This window comes from Chelonoidis abingdonii, chromosome 18, assembly GCF_003597395.2.
Source record: "Chelonoidis abingdonii isolate Lonesome George chromosome 18, CheloAbing_2.0, whole genome shotgun sequence".
Lineage (NCBI taxonomy): Eukaryota > Metazoa > Chordata > Testudines > Testudinidae > Chelonoidis > Chelonoidis abingdonii.
Window position 1 is genome coordinate 7,501,275 of NC_133786.1, and position 16,093 is coordinate 7,517,367.

The 16,093-nt window shown below is 41.4% G+C and overlaps 1 protein-coding gene across 16 annotated transcripts in view; it reads right to left on the reverse strand.

The window, feature by feature from the left end:
* The window catches only part of ZBTB44 (zinc finger and BTB domain containing 44), a 136,123-nt gene that overhangs the window by 109,554 nt on the left and 10,476 nt on the right, over nt 1-16,093 (reverse strand). For all 16 annotated transcript variants that reach the window (XR_012657202.1, XR_012657203.1, XR_012657204.1 and 13 more), the window contains 2 exons: nt 13,288-13,372; nt 925-1,088 (listed from right to left, as the gene is read on the reverse strand). Coding sequence is in view for 12 of the 16 variants with exons in the window: in XM_075073495.1 (XP_074929596.1) it covers nt 925-1,088; nt 13,288-13,372 (249 nt within the window). In the remaining 4 variants the exon portion in view is untranslated. The remainder of the gene's footprint in view (nt 1-924; nt 1,089-13,287; nt 13,373-16,093) is intronic.

A 16,093-nucleotide genomic window follows, 5' to 3' on the forward strand; every position in this document is an offset into this window, starting at 1 on the left:
AAGCACGTTGCAGCCACTTGAACGCTGGGATAGCTGTCCACAATGCACCACTCCCAACAGCGCTGCAAATGCTGCAAATGTGGCCACACTGCAGCGCTGGTAGCTGTCAGTGTGGCCACACTGCAGCGCTGTTCCTACACAGCTGTACGACCACAGCTGTAACTCCCAGCGGTGCACATTTCCAAGTGTAGCCATACCCTGAGTCTCTTCAAGCAACACAGCAGACAATTCTGACATCCAAGGATGAACTCCAATCTACACCATTTGAGACTGGTATAATAAAAAAAGCCAGTGCAGTACAACACTTGCAAAGGATTCATAGGGCTTGTCTACACTAGAAACTTGCACGGGCGCAGCTGTACTGATGCAGCTGTGCTGCTGTCGTGCTTTTGGTGAAGATGCTTTAAGCTGATAGGAGAAAGCTCTCCCCTCGGCTTAATAATGCCACCTCCGCAAGAGGCAGAAGCTGAGTTGGCGGGAGAAGCTCTCTAGCTGACATTGCACTGTCTACACCAGCACTTACGGCGGTATAACTACATTGCTCAGGGTGTGGATGATTCACACCCCTGCGCAATATAGCTTAACATCTTGATTTTGCCTCAAATCTTTCCATAAAAGCAGGAACCCCATTACTGTATGAATGTTTTATTCCATTAACTTTAATAAATGTTTTCATTCATACAAAGTTTAATTATTCTGCAACACTGCTAGACTGTATGTGGGAAAAATAGGTACATAAACAGTGCTTAATCCCAATTTTTAGAAAAAGTCTCCCCCTCTGAAAAAGAGATTGAAGCAAAAAAGTCAGTTTGCACACAGCAGTTCATTAAAAAACAAACAGTTGGAATACTAAGCATGCTGTAAAACCAGCAAGCATTCTGGATCCATGACCTACTTATTCATGGAAACAGTGAAGTTTCTTACCTGAGTGGATGAGCATGTGCTGCTTTAAGTTCTGAATACGGGTGAATCGGACCCCACAGGTTGGACACTGAAAAGGTCTATCCGGGCCATTTGGGCTGGGTCTCTCTGTGCTACTGGTAGAAGGGGCAATGTAGAGTTGATAGGGATACTGAACATTCTCCAACCTGGAGGGAGAAAAAAAAAATCACTAATTTACAAGCAGGCTTGAAAAAAAATGGAGATGGCTTGTCCAAAGAAAACCTGACTTGAGGCAAGAAATGACACTAGCCTCTGACCTCAATTTCTTTGGAAACAGTCACTGAACAAAAAGAACAAGACTACTTGTGACACCTTAGAGACTAACAAATTTATTTCAGCATGAGCTTTCATGAGCTACAGCTCACTTCTTCGGATGCATAGAATGGAACACACAGACAGGAGATATTTATACATACAGAGAACAAGATAAAGTGGAAGTATGCATACCAGCAGGAAGAGTCTAATCAATTGAGATGAGCTATCATCAGCAGGAGAAAAAAAAACTTTTGAAGTGATAATTACGATGAAGGTGTGAGGAGAATTAAATAGGGACAGATTTCACTTAGTTTTGTAATGACCCAACATTCCCAGCTCTGTTTTTAGCCTTGAGTTATTGTATTAATTTGCATATCATGCGGAGTTTCAGCAGATCTCTTTGGAGCTGTTTTTAAGTTTTTGTTGACAAATTGCACCTTCATTTGTCCTGAGTGTCCCACTGGTTTTTGAATGTTATGATTCCTGATGTCAGATTTGTGTCCATTTATTCTTTTGCGTAGAGACTGTCCGATTTGGCCAATGTACATGGCAGAGGGGCATTACTGGCACATGATGGCATATACCACGTTGGTAGATGTGCAGGTGAACGAGTCCTTGATGGTGTGGCTGATGTGATTAGGTCCTATGAAGGTATCACAGAGCTGGCATCGGGCTTTGTTGCAAGGATAGGTTCCTGGATTAGTGTTTATGTTGCATGGTGTGCGAATGCTGGTGAGCATTTGCTTCAGGTTCCAACCTATCCTTGCAACAAAGCCTGATGGCAGCTCTGTCCACATACCTATTCAAGTGACACCATCATAGGACCTAATCACATCAGCCACGCTATCAGGGGATCGTGACAGGATATGTATCAGTATGTTTCAAAGTTAGCTAAACTTGGTTATAATTTTAAGGTCACTAGGTAGCAGATGAAGGAAATATTTTAACTTTTGAAGAAATTAATTACCTGACATTATCTAAGTACCCTCACCTATTATCTAACTGCAAACTAACTGGGGGGAATATAGCATTGTAATTTGGTCCTCTGGTGTGGTGTTCTCTTCCCGGTGGACGGGACAAGTTAGTCAACTAGGAACAGCCCTGCCTGTCACTTAAACACAAACGTAAGAATGGCCATACTGGCAGTGGCCAGTGCCAGATAGCATCAAGGGAATGAACAGAACACGGCAATTATGGAGTGATCTATCCTGTCATCCAATCCCGTTTCTGGCAGTCAGAGATTTAGGGACACTCACAGCATGGGGTTGCATCCCTGATCATCTTGGCCAACAGCCATTGATGGATCTATAGTCCATGAACTTATCTAATTCTTTTTTGAACCCAGTTATACATTTGGCCTTCATTACTTCCCCTGGCAACATCAACACACAGTTAACCTGTAGTACCTGAAGTAGTACTTCCTTATGCTAGTTTTAAACTTGTTGCCTATTAGTTTCTTTGAGTGATCCTTGGTTCTTGTGTTACATGAAGGGGTAACCAACACTTCACTATTCACTTTCTCCACACCGCTCATGATTTTATAGACCCTGTCATATCCCCTTTCCTAAGCTGAACAAAGTCTTTTTAATCTCTCCTCACATAGAAGCTGTTCCAAACCCCAATCATTTCTGTTGCCCTCTTCTGTATCTTTTCCAATTCTAATATATCTTTTTTGAGATGGAACAACCAGAACTGCACACAGTATTCCAGGTGTGGATATCATGGATTTATATAGTGGCAGCATGATATTTTCGGTCTGATTATACATCCCTTTTGTAATGGTTCCTAACATTTTTAGCTTTTTTGACGGCAGCTTCACACTGAGCGGATGTTTTCAGAGAACTAGTCACAATGACTCCAAGAGCTTTCTTGGATGGTAAAAGCTAATTTAAACTTCATCATCTTATATGAAGAGTTGGGATTATGTTTTCCTAATATGCATTACTTTGCACATATCAACATTGAATTTCATTTGCCATTTTGTTGCCCGGTCTCCCAGTTTTGTCAGATCTCTTTGTAACTCTTCACAGCCAGCTTTTGACTATCTTCAATAATTTTGTAACATCTGCAAATTTTGCCAGCTCACTGTTTACCCCCTTTTCCAGATCATTTATGAAAATGTTGAACAACAGAGGTCTCTGTACAGTTCCCTGAGGGACCCAGCTATTTACCAATATCCACTGTGAAACTGACCATTTATTCCCATCCTGTGTTTCCTACCTTCTAATCAGTTACTGATTGAAAAGAGGACCTTCCCTCCTGGCAGATCAACCAACCTATGCAGGACCCATAACAACTTAACAGGAGGCATTACAATTGTATCAGGATAATTCACTTATCTGTGAATTTCTAAGAGATGTACTAGACCAGCAATAATTAACCCACTCATTTTTCATAACAGGGTATTTGTCTGTGTTTACCTATATCTTGTTAGAAGTTTATCAATGTAACCAAATTAACTTTTAGATTCTAAGTCAGTTTTCATGTCTTAATTACCTTACATTATATATGTGACTGTGTTCAGCTAACCTTAAGATCAAAGATGTCAGACACTGCAGGAAATGTATATTACCTACATTATCTTCAGCTTATCTATCTTTGTTATAATGGAGGACCAGCTAATTGCATTATGTAAATGAGTGTAACTAGTGTTCTCGTGTATGCACAGGAAACAGAAGATTAACTTCAAAATAAAGTTTAACAAACCAGCTGCATTGCTTATTCTTCCTAGGAGAAACGCCCTGAGGAGGCTTGTCAGCCTGCTGGAGAGCTATAAAAGTGAAACCTCGGGCCTGATCCTGCATCTCTTGTCTGCCACACTTTAAACAGGGAAAGTTTAAGCTGTGGGACTGAGATCCTCCAAGCAGCTATTTAGAATACCCTGGAAAATCCATGGAAAAGCTAACAGACTTTACATCTAAGCTGACTTTAGATTCTGACCTACGGGGATAACTCCAAAGAGACTTTTGCAAGCCAGCAGATATAACATCACTGCTACAATTCTGATCTATGAACACTGAAAATCAGTAGTATGCAAATCAGGGCAGGCAAACTACGGTCCACGGGATTGCCACCTCCTTGGCAGTGCGGGCCCCGCGCTGTTCCCAGAAGCGACCAACACCACATCCCTGCAGCCCGGGGGGGAGAAAGGCGGGGGGAAGAGGGCTTCGTGCACTGATCTCACATGCAGGCACCACCCCTGCAGCTTCCATTGGTTGGCAACGGGGAACCATGGCCAATGGGAGCTGCAGGTACCCGCAGGCAAGAACAGTGTCTTAGCCCTGCTGTGCGCTGCTGCCACCCTGCAGCCGCTCCAGGTAAGCAGCGCTGGGCAGGAGACTGCACCCCCAACTCCCTTCCCTGAGCCCCTCCTGCACCCCAATCGCCTGCCCTGAGTCCCTTCCTGCACAGCACACCCCCTCTCACACCCCGCACTCCAACCCCCTGCTGCAGCCCTACATTCATGGCCCTGCATGCAATTTTCCCACTCAGATGTGGCCCTCAGGCCAAAAGGTTTGCCCACCCCTGATGTATATCATTCCTTAAGCATTTTAATAACTCTCTTCTTTTACTAATAAATCTTTAGTTAATTTACTAAGAATTGCCTGACAGTGTGATATTTGGGTAAGATCTGAAATACAAAAATTGTTCTGGGGTAAGTGTCTGGATCTTTGGGATTAGTAAGAACCTCACATATGGTGAATTAGGTTTTCACTAATTCTTCACTATATTAACCTGTTTGTCTGGAAGAGAACCAAGGGTTGAAATGCCTAAAGGGGGCTGTGTTTGGCTTCTGGTTAACCTGTGTGGCACTACAGAAGCTCTTTTGTTACTGGCTTGGTAATCTAATTATAGAAAAACCCTCACCAGTTGGGGAGGGCACGGTGTATGCCCTATTTCTTCCAGTCTGCCCTGAGTGTGGCATTCTCACTGTGGCCCACCCAAGCACATTCTTTGACTGTTTACTTTGGTGAGGGACCCTGTCAAAGGCTTTCTGAAAGGACAAGTATACTATATCTACTGGATCACCCTTGTCCACATGCTTGTGGACAAGGGTGATCCAGGTGATAAAAATGGCATTTTCTATTATCTGTGCTTACCTGAAAATTTCCTATTACTGTGGCTGCTGCAGCCTGCTCGCAGCTTAGGGGCAGAACCAGACCTGTCTGTCACTGGCAGCAGGGGATTGCCCTACCACTTGAAGTTCCCTACAGTTGAGACAACTTCCACAACCAGGATAATTTTCCCCCTAATGGTACAAAATCAAATAGCTACATGTCAATTTCCATCTCTATTCTGGAAAATCCACTGGCTTTTAGGGTGGGCTCGATCTCTGGATCTTAAAACTCAAAAAAAGGAATTTTTCAGGTAAGCGGATATATTTTCCTACACTTCATCATTTGAAAGTTAACAGATCTATTACAACGGGATTTTCACAGCAGTGGAGGAACTTGGATCATCCCTTAAATATGGACATCCAATGTAGTGTTCCTTCCCCTGAGCACTAAGACATGGAAGAATACTTCCGCTAAAAAACAGCATTTACTAATAACTGGATTCACCAGTATGCAGACCTGTAGTGAATTTATGCATCGGTGGTCATTTGGCCACCTAACAGATCTCAATACAAGAAATATGACTTCTCTGCCCTGAGAATGTCAGTGCTCCTGAAGTTTGGACTTGATGCTCAAGAGAAGGAAGAATATTTCTTGACTTTACTTTAGGAATGAATGGTATGAAGGTTGAGACGACTATACTTGTCTGAATGAAAAATACAATAATGGGTCTCATCTGAGAAAGCTCCTAACCAACTTCAGAGCTTGTCTGATTGGAGATTACAGATACTGGGAGCTTTACTTTAATGGACAGGAAGTATGACGACACCTCCTACAGGGGCTCAATATGGGTAACACTCTAATGAGCACAATGAGGTTCCAAAGTCACGCTCTATGGCCTCACAGAGCTAGAGCAACAACTGTTGCCTTAAAAAAGTACTTAATGCTGGGATTTGTACAAAATTCCCTTTTCCTGAGCATGTTGATAACATTATATTAGAGACATGACCTTTTTACTTGGATACTTATTCACTGACACTAAGGCCCTCCCGTAGGAATTCCAGGCTATATTTCACTTGTTTAACATTGTAGTTAAATTACAGACTTTGCATCAACCAGCAGAATAAGTTCTATTTGTTGAATGATTTTTAGGGTCATGAGAATGAATTCACTTCATTCATGTATTCATTTTAAACCTGTCTGGATTGGGTTGTTTTACCCCCTCAGAGAAGGTCTACTACTGCAAAAAACAGACATTGGAAGGCTCAATGCTAGGTTAATGAGGCCTGACAGAAAGACAATAATTTCAGTTGCCTTCCTATTTTTTGTATGGTTCTGAGGAACAATGGAAAAGGTGGGAAGGTGCACAGTAGAGGCATTTGTAAGTAAATTCTGATCTACATCCCAGTCTCATCATGTGGAAAGGCCACAGGGCGCTTTATTATTGTTTCCAGATGCAAACAGGGGACTCACCAGCCCACTACACTAACTTACAATGAGTATGAACATTTCTTGGTGCAGGGTCCACTTTACTCAAACTTCTGCCATTTAAGCCTTGGTGTTCATCTCCCCTTTGATAGAAAGTGCACACAGGGATAGTAAACTTTGCTCTACCCAGGACCGGAGAAGTTGATTTTTCTATGTGATTGATATGATCATGTTTCCCATGTTTATTTATAAAAAACCTATCAGATACTTTCACTGTCACAACCCAAACAAGTCTGTGACTCATGGAAGGAACAGTGTTCTGAGCCCTCAATGAATCATTGTGTCCCAGATCATTGGCCTTGTGCTCTGCTTTTTCTGGTACCTATTCCCTGGATTGAACTGAAAAAGCCCTCTCCATTACCCCCAGCTAGCATCAAATGAAGATTGTTCTGCCCGGTTTGCTAATGGGTGGATCCCTTCAAAAAATCTGATTTAGTACACTCATCTGAGAGAGTGGAGACTATCCAATGAGACCTTGATCTCTGCCAGTGGATGTGATGCAGAGGAGGAGAAGAAGAATTACTGGATGTTTCTCATCAACTCTTGATCGCTGAAGCATGTCTGTGTATAAGAACAGCATGCCCTATAGAGCTGTATTTGTTTCTGTGATACTGCATGCCCTTCCTTTGTTCTTCATCTTCTGCTAAAAATGGTAGGTGAAACCTTGCATCTGATAGTATTTGTTCTCATTCCAATCCTATGATTAACTTCCCTGGCACTATATAACTGCGTCCATCATGTGTCCAAGATATCTTAGAAAACATATCCCTGTATTTTTTTGCAGCTGACTCTATACAGAGTCCTGATCAGAAAAATTGTCAAGGAAGAGAAGTGAATTTGTCTCTTCCTTAAAGTCAATATTAATACTGGCATGATCCTGGAAGAGACCCTGATTTGACCATTTGTCAAATCAAATGGTAACACAAACTGAGAAAATAAAAAGCTGCCACTTGCATGAAAGAGGGAAGAATCGTCTACGTGATGGTGAAATGGGAAAAATAAGCATTCTTAAGGAACTTACGCCCTGGTTTGTCTGTTCCTGACTGCATGAGGCTAGAAAACAGGATGGGGAAAGGATTGTACTGCTCTGATCTGAATTAAACTATGGATGGTTTCATTCACATCCTGGCATTTCCAGAGGTTGCTTGAGATTCAGAGTGGACAAAACTGTTAATGAGATTCTTGCCTTAGAATATCTCCTGTGGACAATGTCCAGTGATCTCATTTTAACTATCAGAGGGGTAGCCATGTTAGTATGGATCCGTAAAAGCAGCAAAGAGTCCTGTGGCACCTTATAGACTAACCGACGTTTTGGAGCATGAGCTTCCGTGGGTGAATACCCACTTTATCAAACGTCATGCATCCGACGAAGTGGGTATTCACCCATGAAAGCTCATGCTATAAGGTGCCACATGACTCTTTGCTGCTTTTACTCATTTTAACTAACGCAGCTGGTAGCCATTCACTCCCAAACCAAAGGACCCAGAAACCAAACAGATCTAAATCCAGATAGGCCTGGTTTGGGAGTCATACATATAGTTCTGAGGCAACTGAGAGCAGCTACTGACCTTGCCTCAGTTGCCTGCTCTTGTTCTAACTACCACTTGCAGTACTTTTTCCTGTTGTACTTCAGGGACTACTTCAATTTGCCTTATGATCCATAATGAAGGCTAAGATTTTGTCTCACATATTTTTAGTAAAAATCAGACAGGCAATAAAGAAAACTTCACAGAAGCCCATGACCTATCCATGACTTTTACTAAAAATATGCATGACAAAATGGGGAGCTGAGGGTTTCCACCCCACCCCACTGGCCCTGGCTCCCAACTGCAGGGCACCCTGCCAGCCCCTGGCTCCCAGGGTGCCCTGGCCAGCTGCAGCGGCTCTGAGCTCCTCTGTCCAAGGTGGCTGGGAGCTCAGGACCCTAGAGTTCCCAGCCACCACGGGGGATTGGGCCACCCTGCAGCTCCCAGGTCTCTGGAAGTCACTGAATCCATTACTTCTGTGACAAAATCGTAGTCCTACTCATAACATCTACATCAGTGGTTTGCAACCTGTGGTCCATGGGCTGCATGCAACCCAATCAGCATACAGATAAGGCTCATGTGACATCCTCAAGGTCATACAGGTAGTATATATATTGTGTGGATGCAGCCCACATAACACATATAGAGCTGCATATACGACCCACAATGGCAAATACTGCTTTAGGTGCATGCTGCACTCAGTGCAGGAGTCCAGAGGGAACAGCGCTGATTTTGTTTATTTCCCCTTTGGAAATTTGTTCCTATAATCTTGCTTTGAGGAGAGACTGGGCTCAGAATGCTCCTAAGCTATTTCAAGTGTCTAGCAAACTCTGTGTCCTGAAAGAGGCTGGGTTTGTCGCCTCTCCTTCCCCACAAAGACATAGCATGAAGTTCAAGAATGAACTCCCCAGAAACTCTACCTGTCTCTAGCACAAGGGATCGACCTGGGCCTGATAGGTCTGCATTTCTCCTGGAGGGCCCAGCCTGGCGTATCAGCAGGGAACACTACGCCTGTTATGGAGGTGGCAGCAGCTTTGGTAGAGTCCAGGCTGTGTCTGCTGTCCTCTATCCATGGCATCAGAGAACGTGAGGGGGAGGAGGCGTCTGAACTCCGCAGCTGGAGGTATGGCTGCTGCTGCAGGCTGTATGGTGCACTGCCCTTTAGGTAATGTTCCACTCACAAAGCCGATGGAGAGGGAGCTACTTGTCCCTCAAGCCAGTTTTTCCAACCTTGCTTGGCTATTTTCCTGCCTGGGGAAGGGGGTCTGAGGTGACCCCACCTGGATTATGCAGGAGAAAGACTGCGTTCTTCCCACAGAGTCAGACGAGCTCACCAAGGAGATACTTGAAGAGGGGAGAAAGCAGGAGACATACACCTTTCCTTTTGCCTCTGGCTTTTTTTGGCCTAGCTCACTCCCTGAAGCCTGCAGGAGCACCAGCTGATGCTGATGCAAATGCCTCAGAAGGCAAAGCAGAGCTGAGAGGACAATCTCCCTGAAAAGCAAACGCTACCCTGAGATAACCGGTAATCAAACAATATTTTATTGAGTTAAAATAGTAAGAAATCTGAAATAGGGTTTGGAATTGCAGAAAGCTCTGCAGCAAGGTGGGCTTGGGTAAGCCATTTGCTTGTCCCTGGGGAGGCAGATACATCTGGAGAGCATTTCAGGAAGCAGGGCATTTTCTAGCTCCCAATGACTGACAGGTCAGTTTCTTTCCCATGCTGCAAGCTGGCTGAAGTACCCATCCTCACGGATCTGTGGACCTTAGCACAAGGAAGAAATGTAAAAACAAAATCACCTTTTCCCTCCCTTCCTTGCATTCTATACACTCACTTATTTAAATATTTGGAAGCTGTGAGCAATTCCTGTTACATCAGGTATAATGGGGAAAATCCAAACTAAAAACAAACATTTTTGGACACTTTGTAAACATACATAAAAAAAGCTTCATTTTAAGAAAGAAATATTTTGTATTTTTTAAAAATTAAATAAAAGCAAAGAAAACATTCCAATCAGCCCAGATCAAGAAACAAGAATTGTTAATTATAATTAATGTGTTATAACCTCCAGATATCACATTTTATAAGCAACTGATCTGCTTTTGACATTCCGCTATGCAAAACTAAATCCTGACAAATCTGAACACTAAAACATTGTGTTTGTCCCAAGAATGTCCCCCACTTGTAGAGATGGACAAGCCATTTGAACAAATAGATTCTCATTAGACTTCTCAAACATTACATATTTCAGTACTAGTAATTTGACTCAACTTAACAGTAGCTAATAAACTAGACTAAACATTTAATCAGTCTATTACATATCCATATTATAGACAGTTACAATCTAATAATGTTCAACAGAAGAAAGAATACTACAGTAATCAGTTCAATGAGAATAGTTCAAATACATAAAACATTCATGTGTCTACTTCAAGTCATGTATCATTTGACCTGCTTTTGAAACAAAGAGGCTATTTAATGGTATTAAGCAATTAACACTGAATGAAGATATTTTACCAGAAAAAATATTTTATAATCAATACGATTTTTGCATGGAGAACATATTTAGATTAGAATACAAAGACTAGCCCAACAGAAGAGCAGCACATGCATAATCAACTAAGTGTTTCAAGATGCAAATCTACTATGTCTGTCTAAAACTTGATTGAGTTTCAGGAACCTATCAATAAAGGAATTTCCAGCTGAGGTTTAAACTAATGATCCATATGGAAAAAAACCCAAGGAGCAAAGTTTTTGTATCCATATCTGCTAACCAAGTGTGTTTAAAGCTTTGTTCAGTAACAGAAGCTCTACTGAGTGATAGCAGTAGAACACAACGTTCTTATGCTTATTTCAGATAGGAAAAAATCCTGTTGCTTCCAGGAACCTGGAGTAAGTTCAAGCTATATTTGGGGTATAGTGTTTCTCGAGTGAACCTAGGGCATCATAATGCTATCTGTAGGAGGAAGCATTTAGATTAAAAAAAAAAAAATCAAACAGAAGGTGACTAAGAGTTATAGGCTTTATTGTACTCAGAACACATGAGGAATCAGCATCTAACCCACTTCTAAAGCATCTACTTTAATTCATTGTGCAGCATTTAGAATAGTGACCTGCCCAACAGGCCAGTTTACTGTCCTCCAGACAAAATCAGAGCCCCTTATATATACATATACATGCGCTGAAAGAGAAAGAAAGAAAGGGAGAGTGTAAGAGCACAAGTGTTTTTTTTTTAAAAACTACAATTTGTTTATTCCTCAGAGAGAAGAGCAGGAGAGCAGCTAAAGATTTTTTTGTTGATTGTGTACTACTGAGCTGAGCAGATCTGAATGCTGATAATGGTAATAAAGTCTGTTTTAGAGTGAGAAGAAAGTTTTGGGGTACATAAAAAGGTCTTCTCACTACATTAGAATTAAGAGTGAGCTTCCTGGGACTAGCTAATTTACGGGGTAGGGCCTGTAACCTGCATTTAAACTTATAAAATAAACCATTTGGTTTAGAAAATCCAAAGTCCCAGAGTGCAGCATTCTGTTCTTAATAAATGCACACAGCTAGCAGCTTTTTCAGTACTGTGTAAACAGTACAAAAATCCTCCTGGATTTTACTGACGGTTCTACAAATCTTTGTTCGGGAATTTTTCAAGCATGGGCTTAAAATGGGGCATAAATTCCTATTTCTCCTTTATATGTAAATTTCATAATTTTCTATTAAGTTTTTGATTAATTTATTTTCGGATGATTTTTTTTAATAGGATGTTTCCGAATTGGATCCATGGCTGAAATCTGTCTGTGGCAGTTTTGTTTTTTTGTTGCTGTTGTTGACTAGCATCTTTTTAAAAACCGGGATAGAGATGAACTTGGGAGCAAATCTGGTGGGACAGATAGTTTTTAAAAGGATATTTAGAGTTATTTTAATTATTAGTCATAGTGATAAGAACTATGTTATTATAACTAAGTTTACACACCGAAGTGTGTAAAATCTTAATCATACACTAAATCTTCTGCCAGCAGTTACATTCTTTTTTCACATGTAACCCTACAATGGAGAAAATTTTACTTATCAGCTGCCAACAGACATTTTATGTGCTAGAAAAGTGCAGCTGCTGGCTGCTGACGTCTTCTCTATCAGACTCTGCAACAGTATTAGAGCTTCCGGAACAGCCCTCAAAGGGTCCATACCTCTTTCCCAACACCAACTCCCTTGATCAAAACATTTAAACACTAGGAAATTAATATACTAAGGCTTCGCTGGGAAACAGTGTGGCTCCATACATACCACACGTGACAAAAGCTAGGAAATAAAATGTTATGCTACCCAACAGCACATACCCCATGCTCCACCCACACGCACATACCTTCCTTTCACCACAACTACCATACACTTCAGTCCATGCTGCCATAACCTTAACTCTGTATACCTAGGTATGCCAGCCTTCCATCACCCACTTTAACCAACTACCCACTCCCAGCACAGCAAACTACTATGTTAAACATTTACAATGAATAGTGATGAAACAGGGTATTCTGGCAAAGGTATATTAAGGACAGATTGAGGGGACAGAGTCACTGTTGTGGTATGTGTGATGTATAGTAGTTGTCGGAGCTGTCTCTCTCTCTCTGGGTGGAAGAGGAGAAGATATGTATTATTATGTGGATTAATTTTTCATTTCCTTGCTTTTATGTCAGATATACACTGTATGCAACAACCTTAACTGTTTCACAATGAAGTCTGTATCTAAATACAGAATAGTGTGAACACACAGCACAGGAATAAGCTCATCACTTTCCTATTCAGTTTAAGTTGGAAACCACGCAAAAAGAAACAGCGCAATTGCTAAGCAAACACGGACTTTCATCACCTCTGCTCTCCTAAAGTATTTGATCCTTCGGGCACTGATCGTACTTCATTCAACACAAAGTATGTGTATGAGCAGCTAACCTTTCTCCAAGCAGGGCTGAGGCAAGTTAATTATAGCATACCACTCACTACAGAACAGTTTGGACGCTATGTTGGTACATACCGATCATCATCATCTGCATGAGCATTAGTGCCAGAGGTACTTTGGAGAGTGGGTAATCCCTCAGTAACCCCTTCATCTATTGAACCTGGGGAAGAAAAAAAGAACATCAATTTGCAATTTAATGCAAGTAAAAGTGCTCAAAAGGCGGGTAACTACATGTAAATGTTCTCTTCCAAGAGTCTCCTGCAGACACTCTTTACTGGTTGGAGGCACACTAATACTGCCAGAGCTCCTTCAAAACCAGCAGCATTTAGACCTCAGGATTCTTCCCTACTTTATCAAGAGTTCAGCAGAGGGAAGAGCAACGTTAATATATGGTCAAATATTCAGTGGGCCTACAAAATGAGAGAATAAATTAAAAGACGAATACAATTGTGTTAAAATGCAGTAACGGTCGCCAATAAATGTTGTTTTCTCCTACACTAACACTTCTAAGCAAGAAAATGATAATTTCACGTAGAACAACTACACTCAGATTTTTCAAAATGTTAAGGGATACTAAGCAATGTAATCCTGCTGCTGTCTTGGATCTTTATTTCCCATACCTTATCCATCCTCCGTACACAAGAATATTTAATAAAAGAATTTCAATTCCAGGTTCTCGGTGCCCTTGGCAGATTAAAAATGCAATCCAAAGGAGACTAAACTGTAGTATACCCACCACCTATTACTGCAAGGGAGATGTTAGTCTGCATAATGGTTCATTAGGACACACAATGTCTTGGGAAATTTAGCTGAACTGAGCTCTGGAAACAGATCTAGTATAATATCAGCATTAAATCAAATCTCGATATCCTTACTTAGTTTGTGTACTAAAATCATTGTTCAGACAAGTTTCCTTTGATTCAATGAGAGTTTTGCTTGACAGAGGACCGAGTAAACTGAGTAACAGCATCAAGATCAAGGTGGATAAAAATCAATGACTCAAAATTTTTTTTTTATTTAAATCTGATTTTTTTGATAAAATGCTTTTTGAGGAAAAAACCTATCTAAAGATAGTTTTAATTAAGATACATTATAGCTCAAAGATATCTCATCATGGAATAGGCATTAGAAATTCTAATTCTATAGTATGAGACAATATATTCATGTAATGTTTAAGAACAGTTTTGTAAATGAGTTCCAATAATTCACAGATTAGAGACCCAATCTTATGGGGTTCCAGGGGCTTCTGTATAGATTATTAAGGTTAATCTTCCTATCTACCCAGTGGGACTCAGTGTTCAGTCTAGAACAGTGGTCCCCAACGCGGTGTCCGCGGGTGCTGCGCCCTCCTAGTGCTCAGCAGGGGAAAGAAGCCGCGGCCCTGAGGTCGCTGGGGACAGAGAACTCCAGGGCTGCGGTCGCCAGTGCTCTGTGTCCCCAGCGCTCTCTGTCCCCAGCAGATGCGGGGCTGCGGCTTCTTCCAGCCCCATGCATGCCGGGGACAGAGAATTCCAGGGCTGTGGGTGCCGGTGCTTTCTGTCTCCGGCAGGTGCAGGGCCGCGGCTTAGCCAGAGAGAAGCCGTGGCCCCGCGCCTGCCAGGGACAGAGAACTCCAGGGCTGTGGGCGCCAGGATCTCTGTTCGTGGCAGACGTGGGGCCTGCCTAGTGCTCAGCAGGGAAGAGATGCCAGGGCCCCCTCCTGCTGGGGACAGAGTACTCTGGGGTTGCAGGCTGCGCAACTTCTGTCAGGCTTCTCTTTGAACTGCCCAGAACTGCCGTCCCAAAAAAACAAAACAAAAAACAACCCGCTCCGCCTCTGCAGAATGGACCGAATGCTGCCCTGTAGCATGTGCTGACACAGGCACCTGCTTGCTCCACTGCTGCCTGGAGCCAGCCCTGTATGTGAGTATTCTTCCTGCACTGATACTGCTGTTTTCTTGTGCTTTGCAATTTAGTTTTTTTTTTTTTTTTAACATTTTGGTCCAAAATGAGTGGTTCAAATAAGAGACAACGTACGTATTATTTCAATCCACAGTGGGAAGAATATTAAATATGATGTTTTTCATATTATTTAGTGTACAAATACAAAATAAGCCTTGAAAAATTGTTGGCACCCGCCACACACTTCTGAAAACATGAATGTGCTACTGGTCACAAAAAGGTTGGGGACCACTAGTCTACAAGATACCATCAGAGATGCTTAGTTTTGCAGTTCTCAAACTGTGGATTTGCGTCTCCAGAGAGAACATGCTTGTTAACAGCAAAAATGGTGACTGTTTTTTTAAAAAGTTTGTTTTTTTAAATAATATTTCGTTTAACTATTTTAATTAAAAACAATTTTAACACAAACCTGATTTAAAAAAAACTTGAATGCTTAAATAAAAAAATTAATATGCTTATTTTGTTAAAATATTATATGAAAAAAGTCCAGAACACATAACGTTGTTCTTTTAGTCAAATAAGACAATTTAAATGTCTGTCTGGTGATGTTCTCTTTCTAATATAGCATGGCAAGAAAACTCTCCAAATATGAACGATTAACCTGTTGAATTGGAGATAGTTCATCTCCCAACGACTTCATAAATACCTGCTTCAATTACCTTAGGTAAATGAAATAACCAATCATTCATTTTCTGATATAGCTGTAAAACTAATCTGAAAAGTTTTCAAAATAAATCACTTTAAAAATTTATAGTGTGTACCTTCTAAAAATGAAACCGACACCTATCTCTGAGTTGTGAAAAAATATGTATTAAGGTTATAAAAACCATCAAGAAGGCACTTTTATGTAGAAATCTATGCTTAAACAGTCTTGCTGACTAGTAATTTAAATCAATTTGATTTAAATCAAATCCCTAACAGAAAGCGGATAAGGAAGTTG